Raw genomic sequence first — 14,907 nt, forward strand, 5'->3', positions numbered from 1 at the left:
TCTGCCCTAATTTCTCCTTATGTGGCTTGGTGTCAAATTTTGTTTTATATTGCTTCTGTGAAGCGCCTTGGGATACCTTACTAAGTTAAAGGTGCTATATAATTTAAGTTATTGTTGTTGTAGGATCATCAGTGAAGCTCAAATTATAAGTTTTTTATTACAACCATGGTTAGAAACAAGAAACTCATGGGGCACTCATCAAATATAATATATATCCTAGCATAATAATATGTGAGTAGCAATTGTTGGATATATTGTGTATACACTTTTTGCTTGACATTTTTGTGGCATATTTCTAATTTAATTTTTTTAAATTTAATTTTTTCTTACTTTCGTCTTATTTTCTCCCCTGTGTTGACTTTCTCCATTTAATTTAGCAAGGGACCCTACATTCCAAAGTAAGTGTAGCCTAATATGCACATTTAGAAATGTTTCTTTAAACTTTAGTTCTATAATATTTTAAGTAATACTTTAAGTAAATAAATGCAATGGCATGCCATAATGCAGGTTTGCAAGTTTACAGTGTGAAAAAATCCACATGATTATATTTCAATTTAAAATGTTAACTGTGGGTGCTAAATTGCAAGTGACAGTCTGTGTTATATTTGGATACCTATTTGACTGCTGTCCAAAATTAGAGTTTTATATATAGCATATAGGCCTTCTTGTTTTGTAGTCAATCATACGTTGTGTTTAGTCTCTGCTTGTTCAACATTCTTTCTTAATACTGCCCAAGAAAAGGATTCAATCTTCATTGGTGTGAAAGTTTTGCTTTATTTGAGGTATGTACGATAAACAATTTTAAAATTAACACTTTGGAAAGATAGCTTTGTTAGTTAGTTGTTGATCCAGAACCTGCCAATTAACATGGTTGGGCTCGGTTATCGTTAGTAGAAAATGTCAACACTACTAACAAATTCTGCTTAATTGTATCGTATTTGTTTATGCCTGCTTCAGAATTTCTCGCAGCAATACTGCATGTGTAAGGATTAAAAAATGAAAAGAAAGAAATGCATTAATAGAGAACGGCATTTAATAGATTTATTTTCAAATTAATGACATCTTGATATTTTTTATAAATCAGTTAATACTTGTCTAAACTATGAAGATATAAGTTTTCTATATTATGAATTTATGTGAATTATCATGCACTTCGTACAAGAAATGCATTGCTTGGTCATGATTGATTTGGCCTGTGGCCCTTATCGGTTTTGCTGGCAGAAACAGGTGTTCATGTTGCATGTGTCAATCTGATTCTCCAAGGCAGAACATTTAAAGAGAGAGTTGTTGACTGAGATAGACTTGGTTTAAAAATATGAATTACCATTTCAAATAGCATCTCACTTTAGTTTTGCATAAAATTCTAACCAACAGGATATGTAAATGTTTTTTCTGAAATTAGTTATTTTATTTGTAGTTCATTAACTATGTTGATTATCATATTACGTTTTCACTATGTTCATCCAAGATTCATGTGTGACAAACATTATAGGCTATATAGTGTTGTAGCCAAAAATGTTTATTATGTTATCAATTACAATTAATTTCCCACAATTAACTATGAATGGTTAGATAATCACTGCTGATAATCTTCAAAATTTAAGAAATATAATGGAACACTCTTTTAAGAGCAAACCCAAGTAAGACCGGCACAGACATGATGGGCCGACTGGCCTCCTGTGTCATAAATTTTTCTGATTCTATGAAATGGGGCTTTTGGTGATTGTAATTGGTGTTTTTAGTCATTTCCCTTTTTCCTGACTGCAGATGCTGGAAATCTGAAATAAAAACAGAAAATGCTGGAAATACTCAGCGGGTCAGGCAGCATCTGTGGAGATAGAAGTAAGGGTACCGTTTCAGGTCTGTGACAGTCACTGATCTGAAGCACGGGCCGTATTTTCGGCAGTTTTGCGACTGGGTTTTCGCCGCGATTTGACCCTCCGCGGCGAAAACCCAGTTGCAAAGCCCGGGTGGGATCCTTGGGTACCTGTTTGCGGTGGCGCTTTCAAGTACCATCAGGGAGAGGTGCGCCGACATGCAACAACATGGATTGCATTTGCGACCGACTTTCAGTTCTCGCCCGACCCATATGCCCACACCCAGAATAGCGACAGGTCAAACCTGTCAGTGCAGCCCTGCCAGCAGCGGTAAGTATGAAAACCTGCAAAAGTAAGTTAAAGTTTTTCTTTGGTAGTTTTTTTGCAGCGATTATATAGTTATGGGTCTTGTAAATGTTTATGGAATGTTTTTTTGAATGATTTTTTCTCCCCCTTCCAAGGCCTCTCATGCAACGCTCCCGGCCCTGGACTAAAGGTGTCGAAACTCATGTTTTTGCACCGCATATGCTTGTGTAATGCCTCCCTTACCGATGCGTAGACATAAAAGCTGAAAGTTCGGCCTAAAAACAGTAGCGCAGCGAAAACGGTAAGTTTCACATATCGCTACTGTTTTTGCTGAAAAAAAAACAAAAGCCAAAATTCCGGCCCGTTAACTGTTTTTCTTGCCACAGATGCTGCCTGACCTGATGAGTATTTCCAGCATTTTCTGTTTTTATTCCCTTTTTTGCTGTTTGTGACAGAACTGAAATTTGTTCAGTTTCAATCATAAAAAAGTGAACATTATAGGTGTAATTTTACAAGTTTGCTCTCTTGGCACAAAGCCCCGCATGCTGGGAGTCCGTATCAGAAACATGGCTGTGCAACCCCATAATTGTCTGTCCATTAATGTTTATATATGAGCAGTCTGCGTCTAAGCTGCATGTGGGCTAGACTTTCCACTTCACATCGCTGGGCTAGTATCACTCAAAAAGGCAGGCTATTGCCTATTTTGCTTCAAAAGTGGAAAGTTGGGCTGGAACACCGCTGGAAAATTGCTGGCCCAACTTTCGTGTCACATCGCCGAGGTGACCACTGAGATGATCGCCCACACATCACCCAGTGCAACTTTCGGCACATCGCCCTCACATCGACGGGCTGATCACTCGCCAAGAAGATCGCTGGACATCGCTGGAGAAAAGCTGCTTTTGCCTGGCCTTCCTCACAGAATGTGGCACAATGGACGCCATTTTGAACGTCGGAGGAAGTGAGGAGACTGCTTAAACAAGGGGCTTATAATTTGTGAGTTATTTAAGGGCCTGTTACTGAAAGATCCACTCACATTTACACTTATATTTATAATTTATATTTTATATATTTTTTAGGGCATTTATAACAACAGTGATAGTGCTAGTGATAATAGTGATAGTGATAGGGCCTGTAGCTTCTCTACCATTACTTGTAAATGCTCACATGCTGGCATCCGAAGTTTAGTTAAGTGAAGGGTTTAGTGAAGGGGCCAATCGAAGAGGCGGAAGACTAATACGAAGGTGGAGGAGGAGAACGTACAGCCGACGAACTTACAGGGAAAAGCAAGCTTACTTCAACTTGTCTGATAATGCGTGCCTTAGGAGGCTGCATTTCCAAAAGGAGGTAATTGATGAGATATGCCAGCTCATCAAGGGGAATCTTCAGCCTAACAGCACCATCAGGACCGCACTGCCCGTTGAGGTAAAGGTTACTGTGGCACTATCCTTCTACGCATCGGGCTCCTTTCAGGCCTCAGCTGGTGACAGTTGCGGTATCTCTGAGCAAGCCACACATTGCTCCATTCAACAGGTCATTGAAGCCCTTTACACTCGCAGGATGGAGTTTATAAAATTCCCTATGACTAGGGAGGCACAAACCGGGATGGCTTTGGGTTTCTCGAGAATAGCAAACTTCCCCAAGGTGCAGGAAGCAATATACTGCATGCACATTGCCCTGAAAGCACCTTTACAGAACACGGAATGAATGTTTATGAGGAGCGGACAGAGAAGGGGACAGATAGCCTGCTCCTGCTCTTATCTCTAGTCAACCTGAGAGTAGCACAGAGGCTGCATGGGAATCAGGATAGCTGCATGCATAACATGACATCATTCTTATATTATAATTAAATGTCGTTACATTACTTTAACACTGCTTGACGCATTACTCACGTGATGCAAGTGAGGGATCTGCCTCACCACGGGTGGCTGACCGAGTGTGACCTCCTACCATGCCGCAGCGCGTTCCACCAACTTGGTGAGCTGAGTTTGCTGGGCAGGGCCTCCTCCGTTCGCCTGCGCTCTGAGCGATTCTTCGTTAACATCTTCTGCAGGCAGATAAGCTCATTGACTAGGTAATATCAGGGAAAGATAGCAGTCATCAACGATATATGCTAATAGAATTTTTATCCACAATTGATGCATGGTTATAACAAAGATTGTGTTTAGGAGTTAATGCTTGACACAAACATCTCTCTCGACTACAATCTCAATTGAACTCGGCAATGGCAGGAGCCAATGTCCCAAAGTGTCCCAGAGCAGACAGTGAGCAAGGGCAGCTCTCCCACAGCTCATGCTGGGTCACTGTTTAAGTTAAGTGACAGCAGCCAGAGAGACTTAAAATGGGTGCAGATTCATAGCCCTGTCCAGATCTTAGCAGGGAATATATGTAATATAGATGCAAGAATAACAAGCTTCAATTCAATCCAGGAGATTTAGAATTAAAATTAGAATTTGCATTGTTACAATATAAAATCTATATTTACTCTTGCCGAAGCAACCAAGCTGTTCCAGTGCTTCCGGCACTGGTCGGACCCCCTCACCTAATGGGACGCCGATGAAACCACATCGGCCCATATTTTTCTATATGCCCGGGGTGGGGGTTTCCCACGCCCACCCTGGGTTAATTGGGCCCACCGTGAGTGCACCTCCGCGACTAGGGCCTCGTTTGCCTCTTCTGACAATGGCTTAGCCCTTTACAGCCCCTCCTCCACATCATGAGGAAATTCAACCGAGGATGACATTGTTTTACTCTAGTCACTTCCCTTGTTTAAGTTTCTCTCTACTCACTTGTTTTTTCTCTACTCACTTGTTTTCTCTCTACTCACTTGTTTTCTCACTACTCACTTGTTTTCTCTCTACTCCACTTGTTTTCTCTCTATTCCACACTCTCCTTCCTCTCCTTCCTCTCTCTCTCTCTCTCCCTCCCCCTCCCTTTGCCTTCTGCGCATGTGTGGATTACCCGTGACCTCCTGAACCATGGGAAAACCTGTTTACCAAAAAAAAACACATGCGCAGAAGGCCGTTGCTAAGGAAGCTTTGCCATCCACATCGCTGGGCTATCGTTGGGCCCATTTCAGATCGCTGGGCTATCGCTGGGCCCATTTCAGATCGCTGGGCTATCGCTGGGCCCATTTCACATCGCTGGGCTATCGCTGGGCCCATTTCAGATCGCTGGGCTATCGCTGGGCCCATTTCACATCGCTGGGCTATCGCTGGGCCCATTTCACATCGCTGGGCTATCGCTGGGCCAATTTCACATCGCTGGGCTATCGCTGAGCCGAAAGTCGCGATCCTAAAAATGGGCGATGTTCCAGCGATCATGAAGGCTGACACATTGCCAAGGCTGGAACATTGCCCATTTTTTGGGGCGATAGCCAGCTAAGTGGAAAGTCTAGCCCCAATGTTTTCTCATCTATCAGATATTAGAAGGATCTAGCAAGCAATCCATTATTTTATGGTGTATAGCTCAATGGCATAGGAGTAAATTGTTTGCCCTGTAGCACACCATCCCAATTATTTAGTGAATAAGGTTGTTTCTGTTCATATAAAGAGTGTGCTTGCCTGCGGAAGCTGACTTTTGCAGTGAAAATGAGTAAAGAGTATTGGGAGAGCAGCCTGATTGGTAACCTACTTTTACTACTATTCCCCATCCTCCAGCTCTGAGGAAGACTGCATGCATTGAGAGTTTTATATTTTACCTTATTAGGATAACCTGCTGTAGATACTTGATTTCAACATGCAAAATTAATTATATTATCATTGTTTCCCAGCACTGTCTTCAGAATGTCTACCTTTGAGCAGTTTAATCCAGATTTTTACCAATCAAATTATGATATCAATGACCAAGAGCAAAGCTCATATGACTATGGAGGCAGCAGTGGTCCCGATTCAAGTAGGTAAGCCAATTTACATAGTTATGTAGTATTTACAGCACAGAAACAGGCCATTTGGCCCAACAGGTCAGTGTTTATGCGCGACATGAGCCTTCTCCCACCCTTTTTCATCTAAACTCATCAACATATCCTTCTATTACTTTCTCCCTCATGTGTTTATCTAGCTTCCCTTAAATCTAGGCTTTTTCCTCAAATATTCCTTGCGGTAACGAGTTCCACATTCTGACCACTCTCTGGGTAACAATATTTATCCTGAATTCTCTATTGAATTAATTAGTGACTATCTTATATTTATGGTCCCTAGTTTTGATTTCCCCGCAAGTGAAAACATCATCTTTATGTCTACCCTATCAAACCCTTTCATAATCTTAAAGACCTCTATCATGTCACCCCACACTAAATCTTTTTGCACCTTCCTCAGTGCCTCTATATCCATTTTATAATATGGACACCAAAATTGTTCACAGTACTCCAAGTGTGGCCTAAACAAGGTTATGTACAAGATTAACATTACCTCTCTACTAATTCTATCCCTCTCGAAATGAACCCCAGTGCTTTGCTGCCTTTTTTAATGGCTTTATTAATCTGCGTCACTACTTTTATTGCTTTGTGTATCTGTACTCCCAGTTCACTCTACTCCTCTACCCCATTTAGACACATTTTCCAAGAAGTAAGTGGCCTTCTTGTTCTTTCTACCAAAATGTAACACCCCACACTTATCTATATTAAAGTTCATTTGCCAATTACATGTCCATGCTGCAAGTTTAATAATGTTTGTTGCAGTCCTGTATGAACTACATCCCCACCCCCCCACCCCCACACACAATTTGGTGTCATCTGCAAATTTTTAAATTGTGCTTCTGATTCCCAGGTCCAAATTGTTGATGCCAATGGTGAGCAACAGTGGTCTCAGCACCGATCCTTGTGGAACACCACTACCCACCTTTTGCCTGTCTGATTAATTAACTTTAACCCCTAGTCTCTTTTCTGTTTTGTAGCCAGCCTGCTATCCATTCTGCTACTTGTCCCCTGACTCCACATGTTCTGACCTTAGTCATGAGTCTACTATGCAGTATCTTATTGAAGGCCTTTTGAAAATCCAAATATATTGGGCTGGATTTTCCCGGGTCCCACCCGCGTGGTGCAGGAGACCCAGAAGATGACGGGAAACGTGAAAGGTTGGGTTTTCCGGCATGCTGTAGCGATTTAATGCCACAGCGTGCGTGGGATGGAAGGGTAGGTTCCCCACCCAGAGGTCAGCCTGATTGACAGGCTGGCTTCCATTCATGTGAGGAACTCGGAGAAGGAGGTGGCAGCAACAGGATGGACCCAGGATGGTGTTGGGGGGGGCGTGGGGGGGTTGTCCAAGGCCAAGGGTCGGGGGGGGGGGCAGTGGTCTGATCCTCTGGGAAGGCCAAGCTGATGGTGGGGGAGCTTGGGGGGGGCAGGAGGAAGCACTCCTGCTACTCCCATCCTCAAGAATTGCACCCCGAGGCTGAGGTGGCCTCGTTGTAGCCACTGGGAATTCCGAACCTTGAGATCCCCCGCCACCTGCAGTAAAACCTGCAAAGCAGGCTAAAGTAGAGGCTTCAGGCTTCATTATAATTTGTAAATTGCCAACTAGCCTCTTGGCAGCGGGTTGACAGCCCGCCTGAGTTAAAGGTGAAAGGAGGCGGGTTGGGGTCAGGGTTCACATTTTTTCGACTTTCACTCTCCCCCCACACCTCCAACCCACCCTTTCTTACCTCTGAAAATTCTGGCCATTATGTATATTGCATTTAAAGTTGTTGATCAAGAATAATTCATCAATACATACCATCATCATCATTATCATCATAGGCAGTCCCTTGAAATCGAGGAAGACTTGTTTCCACTCTAAAAGTGAGTTCTCAGGTGACTGTATAGACCAATATGGGAATTACAGTCTCTGTCACAGGTGGGACAGACTGTGGTTGAAGGAAAGGGTGGGTGGGAGGTTTGGTTTTCCATACGCTCCTTCTGATTTCTGCATTTGGTTTCTGCATGCTCTCGGTGACGAGACTCGAGAGGTGCTCAGTTCCCCCTCGGATGCTCTTCCTGCACTTAGGGCGGTCTTTGGCCAGGGACTCCCAGATGTCGGTGGGGATGTTGCACTTTATCAAGGTGGCTTTGAGGGTGTCTGTGAAACATTTCCTCTGCCCACCTGGGGATCGCTTGCTGTGTAGGAGTTCCGAATAGAGCGCTTGCTTTGAGAGTCTCGTGTCAGGCATGCAGACGATGTGCCCGCCCAAAGGAGCTGGTCGAGTGTGGTCAGTGCTTCGATGCTGGGGATGTTGGCCTGCTCGAGAACACTGACAATGGTGCGTCTGTCTTTACATACATCTATTCTTTGAAAGCGCTTTCATGATGCCCGTTTTACTAAAATGCTCAGAAAATTGTTTGGTCTCCACAAAGGGCTTGAAATGTTTGGAGCCAGCACTAGTGTGGATCTCTTCATCGTGATTCATCTGTGACCACAGATTACCACAAGCAGTTCTTAGTTCGATGTAACCTGTACATCCTAAATGTCCTAATTCATGCAAAGGATGGTTCTATTATGCCAGGACATTATCAGCGTAACCTCATGTTACTGCTTAGCTTCTTCCAATATGAAATGCCTACTTTATTACATGTCTACTTGTGACAGGTGATTGTCATGCATAATAATGCTTTTGGCCTACCTTTGCAGATCTACCAATTCTACCATCATCTTCTTGATATCCTTCCAGTCATGTGAGTGCTGAAGACAACATTGACCCATCTCAAAACCTCCTTACATGCCTGCTCCACCAGGAACTTTGGGACGGAGTAGTAGTTGTCAGTTTCATACAATCTGTCTCTCCTCTCCTTTATTGGTTGCAGCAGAGCTTCCATGGCATCACTGATGAACTTTGCTTGCCCTAATTAGAAACCTGCATAGCTGCAGAAAATTGCAGTTCTGGTCTCTTGTGTGTTATTTCAGGGATGGATGCTAAGTGCACTTAAGAAATACAACTCTGCATTAATATATGCGCCTCCCTACTGGATAGCTTTCTGATTCAGCGCTAAAGCATATGTTTTAGCACACATGTTAAATCAATAAAATTAGTGATAATGAGTTTCCTTCGTACTACTCAAAAATCAATTTTTGATTAACGCACTAATATTAAATTCCAGGCTGTAATTTCAGGTTGTTTTGTCCATGAGCACTTTAATTTTTTTAATTTACTTTTTTATAAAGCCAGGTTGACTAGACACATCATCACATGGAGGAGCTTATTTTCTCCTGCAGTCCTTCAGTTTGCCTTATTTTGTTTCATAATAATATTAAGACTTTATTCCATATACACGCTAAAGGTCATTACATGACAAGGCTTTTGGATAAACCAGTCAGAAAACTTCACAACGTGATTGCTCTATATTTTTTTTAATTATTGGACCATGGGATGTGGACATCGCTGACAAGGGCAGCATTTATTGCCCATCCCTAATTGTCCCTGAGAAGGTGGTGAGCCGCCTTCTTGAACCGCTGCAGTCCATGTGGTGAAGGTACTCTCACAGTGCTGTCAGGGAGGGAGTTCCAGGATTTTGCCCAGCAACGATGAAGGAATGGCGATATATTTCCAAGTCAGGACGGTGTGTAACTTGGAGGGGAACTTGCAGGTGATGGTGTTCCCATGCGCCTGCTGCCTTTGTCCTCCTAGGTGGTAGATGTCGCGTTTTGGGAGGTGATGTCAAAGAAGACTTGGCGAGTTGCTGCAGTGTATCTTGTAGATGGTACACACTGCAAATATGGTGGTGGAGGAAGTGAATATGTAAGGTGGTGGATGGAGTGCCAATCAAGTGGGCTGCTTTGTCTTAGATGGTGTCAAGCTTCTTGAGGGTTGTTGGAGCTGCACTCATCCAGGCAAATGGAGATTATTACATCACACTCCTGACTTGTGCCTCGTAGATGGTGGAAAGGCTTTGGGAAGTTAGGAGTTGAGACACTCACCACAGAATACCCAGCCTCTGATCCGCTCTTGTAGCCACAGTATTTATATGGCTGGTCCAGTTAAGTTTCTAATCAATGGTGAATCCAAGATGTTGATGGTGGGAAATATGGTGATGGTAATGCTGTTGAATGTCGAGGGCGATGGTTAGACTCTCTTGTTGGAGATGGTCATTTCTGACACTTGTGTACTGCGAATGTTACTTGCCACTTATCAGCCGAAGCCTGAAGATCGTCCAGATCTTGCTGCATGTGGGCACGACCTGCTTCATTATCTGAGGAGTTGCGAATGGAACTGAACGCTGTGCAATGTAAAGTTGCAAAATTCATGGGACAACCTCCCCCCAGTGTTTGGACTCATTGGAAAGGAAATTTAATTTGGAACTATCTACCAGAAAGTTTGAGATCCTAAAGTGCACATGGAAGAAACTACGAACTTTAATCGAATTTTGGATTTTACAAGACAGATTGGGTCTGTGTGGGCAGGGCTAAGAACTAAAGGAACTATCCTTTAAAGAAGCCAGTTTGAGTATTGAAGCTGTCTGGGGTATTGAAGCTAAAGCAAATTGTCTGGAGAATTGTGGATACTCGAAAACCCATCTCCCCAGGAGACATTAACATAGCAACAATTAACCCAGAGATAGCTAGTCATCATTCTGACCTGGAAAACCATTCCAGCACATACATAATAACAATGGCACATCCAGCCCGCATGGAAAACCCAAGCACAGACAGACATTGCAAATACCAAAGCTAATATTTCCATCAAGAAAACAGATTTAAAAGATCGACACATCCGAGACAGGTTAACATTTAATGGGCCCGCCAAAATATGACAAAGGAATATCAAGCCCGCCAAAATTAAACAAAGACTCAGAGCTGATTTGGCGCGAAGATTAGAACAGCTACAAAGGTATAACTGGGCCCTGCTTTAACAAAGGGTATGCAATGCTATGGTATGCTATGCTATGCATCAGAGGGAGAAAGGAGAGAGACCACAGCAGCAGTTTTAACAAGTCTCTTCAGCCTCGACATCCTGCAACTGAAAAGGAAGGAAGAACATCACCATCGCGCAGCAACCGACCACAGCCAATGTGGTACCACCAAAAACACTGCGATTGACCAACTTCGAAACAAAACTCTGCAAGGAAGAAACCAAAGAATCAAAAGTTTCCACTCTACAACCTAGGCCTGACGACCAACAGGTGAAAGCATTACCTAAAGAGACTTTGAACCTATTTCTGATGAAAGAAAGTGGGTACTTACCCCATAAATCCAAAACGCGCCCTACTGCATCAGCGAACACCACCCAACTGAAGACTACGCAGTAAGAAGTCTTCTACGATGTTCAGGGTACGGCAAGCAGAACCTACAGAATCCAGCGAACCCCGAAATCACGAACCACCGCCAACTACCAGTAAAGGATCGGTGAGCATAGTCCCTGTTTGCCCTGGAGTTTAACCTAATCAGTGTTAGGCATTGGGAGGTGTATTATTCACTGTAATCCCTTTGAATGTGTGATGTACTGTTCTTTACTTGAGTGATTATAAGTTTGACATTGTATGTTCTTGCCTTTAATAAAACCAAAGTTCTTTTGCACCAAACCAGTTGTCTCTTGCACTTTATCACGTCCCCAAAATAAATCCATAGTCTAGAACCCAGGGAGTGGGAGCGATTCGAACCGCTCAGAAGGTCAGAGGTGAACCTGACTCCACACACCACCCCTACAACAATTATCAGTGAACATCCCCACTTCTGACCTTATGATGGAGGGATGGTCATTGATGAAGCAGCTGAAGATGGTTGGGCCTCGGACACTGGCATAAGGAACTCCTGTAGCGATGGCCTGGGGCTGAGATGATTGGCCTCTAACAACCACTACCATCTTCCTTTGTGCTAGGTATGACTCCAGCCAGTGGAGAGATTTTGTCCTGATTCCCATTGACTTGAACTTTACTGGGTCCAAATTCTGTCTTGATGTCAAGAGCAGTCACTCTCACCTTAGCTCTGGAATTCAGCTCCTTTGTCCATGTTTGGACCAAGGCTGTAATGAGGTCTGGAGCTGAGTGGTCCTGGCAGAACTCAAATTGAGCATCGGTGAGCAGGTTATTGGTGAGTAGGTGTCGCTTGATAGCATTGTCGACGACACCTTCCTGATTTGCTGAAGATTGAGAGCAGACTGATGGGGTAGTAATTGGCAGGATTAGATTTGTCCTGCTTTTTGTGGACAGAACATACCTGGCCAATTTTCCACATTATCAGGTAGATGCCAGTGTTGTAGCTGTCCTCAAACAACTTGGCTAGAGGCGTGGCTAGTTCTGGAGCACAAGTCTTCAGCACTACAGCTGGGATGTTGTTGTTGCCTATAGCCTTTGCTGCATCCAGTGCGTTCAGCCATTTCTTGATATCACGTGGTGTGAATGGAATTGGCCGAACACTGACTTCTGTGATGGTAGGGATCTCAGGAAGAGGCCGATATGGATCATCCACTCAGTATTTCTGGTTGAAAAATGCTTCAGCCTTGTCTTTTGTACTCACATGCTGGACTCCACGATCATTGAGGATGGGGATGTTCATGGAATCTCTTCCTCCTGTTAGTTGTTTAATTGTCCAGCAGCATACACGACTGGATGTGACAGGACTGTAGAGCTTTGACCTGATCCGTTGGATGTGGGATCGATTCACTCTATCCATAGCATGCTGTTTCTGCTATTTAGCATCTATGTAGTCCTGTGTTATCGCTTCACCAGGTTGGCACTTCATTTTTAGGTATGCCTGGAGCTGCTCCTGGCATGCTCTTTTACACTTTTTTTTGATCCACAGTTGGTCCCCTGCCTTGGTGGTAATGGTAGAGTGAGAGATATGCCGGTCCATGAGGTTACAGATTGTGGTGGAATACAATTCTGCTGCTGCTGATGGCCCACAGCACCTCATGGATGCCCACTTTTGAGCTGCTTGATCTGTTCTGAATCTATCCCATTTAGCATGTTGGTAGTGCCACACAACCTGGAGAGTGAATTATTCTTGATCATGGAATCTCTTCCTCCTGTTAGTTGTTTAATTGTCCAGCAGCATACACGACTGGATGTGACAGGACTGTAGAGCTTTGACCTGATCCGTTGGATGTGGGATCGATTCACTCTACCTATAGGTCAAGTCGGTTTTTCTCTTGTGTTGGTTATTTGCAGCCGCAGTCTGGCAGCTATGTCCTTCAGGACTCAGCCAGCTCAGTCAGTAGTGGTGCTACCGAGCCACTCTTGGTGATGGACATTGAAGTCCCCACCAAAAATACATTCTGTTCCTTTGCTACCCTCAGTGTTTCTTCCAAGTCATGTTCAATATGGAGGAGTATTGATTCATAAACTGAGGGAGGACAGCAGATGGTAATTAGCAGTAGGTTTCCTTTCCCATGTTTAAGCTGCGTTCAGTTCTCCTGTTGCCCTGCCAAGTATGCCAGCGCTCATTGTTTAAATGTAGTCTCGAATATTTGTTTTGCTCATCTCGGACCCTCCTCAGCCCACCTGCTGCTGAAACCCTCATCCATGTCTTTGTTACCTCCAGACTTGACTATTCCAATGCTCTCCTGCCCAGCCTCCCATCTTCCACTCTCCGTAATCTTGAGCTCATCCAAAACTCTGCTGCCTGTATTCTAATTCGCACCAAGTCCCGTTCACCCATCAATCCTGTGCTCACTGACTTACATTGACACCTGGTCTGGTAACGCCTCGATTTTAAAATTCTCATCCTTGTGTTCAAATCCATCCACAGTCTCATCTTTCCCTATCTCTGCAATCTCCTCCAGTCTGACAACCCTCCCAGATATCTGTGCTCCTGCAATTCTGGCCTCTTGAGCATCCCCCGATTTCCATTGCTCCACCATTGGTGGCCCGTGCCTTCAGTTGCCTGGGCCCTGAGCTCTGGAATTCCATCCCTAAACCTCTCCGACTCTCCCTCCTCCTTTAAGACACTTCTTAAAATCTACCTCTTTGACCAAGCCTTTGGTCACCTGCCCTAATGGTGACAGATTAGTAAAAGGGGAGGTGCAACAAGACCTGGGTGTCATGGTACATCAGTCATTGAAAGTAGGCATGCAGGTACAACAAGCAGTTAGGAAAGCAAATGGCATGTTGGCCTTCATAGCGAGAGGATTTGAGTATAGGTGCAGGGAGGTCTTGCTGCAGTTGTACAGGGTCTTGGTGAGACCACATCTTGAGTATTGTGTGCCGTTTTGGTCTCCTAATCTGAGGAAGGACATTCTTGCTATTGACGGAGTGCAGTGAAGGTTCACCAGACTGATTCCTGGGATGGCAGGACTGACATATGAAGAAAGACTGGATCGACTAGGCTTATATTCACTGGAATTTAGAAGAATGAGAGGTGATCTCATAGAAACATATAAAATTCTGATGGGATTGGACAGGTTAGATGCAGCAAGAATGTTCCCGATGTTGGGAAGTCCAGAACCAGGGATCACAGCCTAAGAATAAGGGTAAGCCACATCGGACCGAAATGAGGAGACATTTTTTCACCCAGAGAATTGTGAACCTGTGGAATTCTCTACCATGGAAAGTTGTTGAGTCCAGTTCGTTGGATATATTCAAAAGTGAGTTAGATGTGGCCCTTACAGCTAAAGGGATCAAGGGGTATGGAGAGAAAGCAGGAATGGGGTATTGAAGTTGCATGATCAGCCATGATCATGTTGAATGGTGGTGCAGGCTCGAAGGGCCGAATGGCCTGCTCCTGCACCTATTTTCTATGTTTCTATGATGCTAAGAGACTTCATGGAGTCCAGAGTCAATGTTGAGGACTCCCAGGGCCACTCCCTCCTGACTGTATACCACTGTGTCGTTACCTTTAGTAGGTCTGTCCTGCCAGAGGGCCAGACCATACCCTGGTGATGGAGG

The 14,907-nt window shown here is 44.0% G+C and overlaps 1 protein-coding gene across 1 annotated transcript in view; it reads left to right on the forward strand.

The window, feature by feature from the left end:
• The first annotated feature begins 698 nt into the window (after positions 1-698).
• LOC139232711 (protein YIPF5-like) overlaps positions 699-14,907 on the forward strand; it is an 80,506-nt gene continuing 66,297 nt past the window's right edge. Inside the window, exons 1-2 of the mRNA XM_070863206.1 lie at positions 699-782; positions 5,893-6,018. Of these exons, the coding sequence (XP_070719307.1) occupies positions 5,906-6,018 (113 nt within the window). The 5' untranslated portion in view covers positions 699-782; positions 5,893-5,905. The remainder of the gene's footprint in view (positions 783-5,892; positions 6,019-14,907) is intronic.

Source organism: Pristiophorus japonicus, chromosome 2 (genome assembly GCF_044704955.1).
Source record: "Pristiophorus japonicus isolate sPriJap1 chromosome 2, sPriJap1.hap1, whole genome shotgun sequence".
NCBI lineage: Eukaryota > Metazoa > Chordata > Chondrichthyes > Pristiophoridae > Pristiophorus > Pristiophorus japonicus.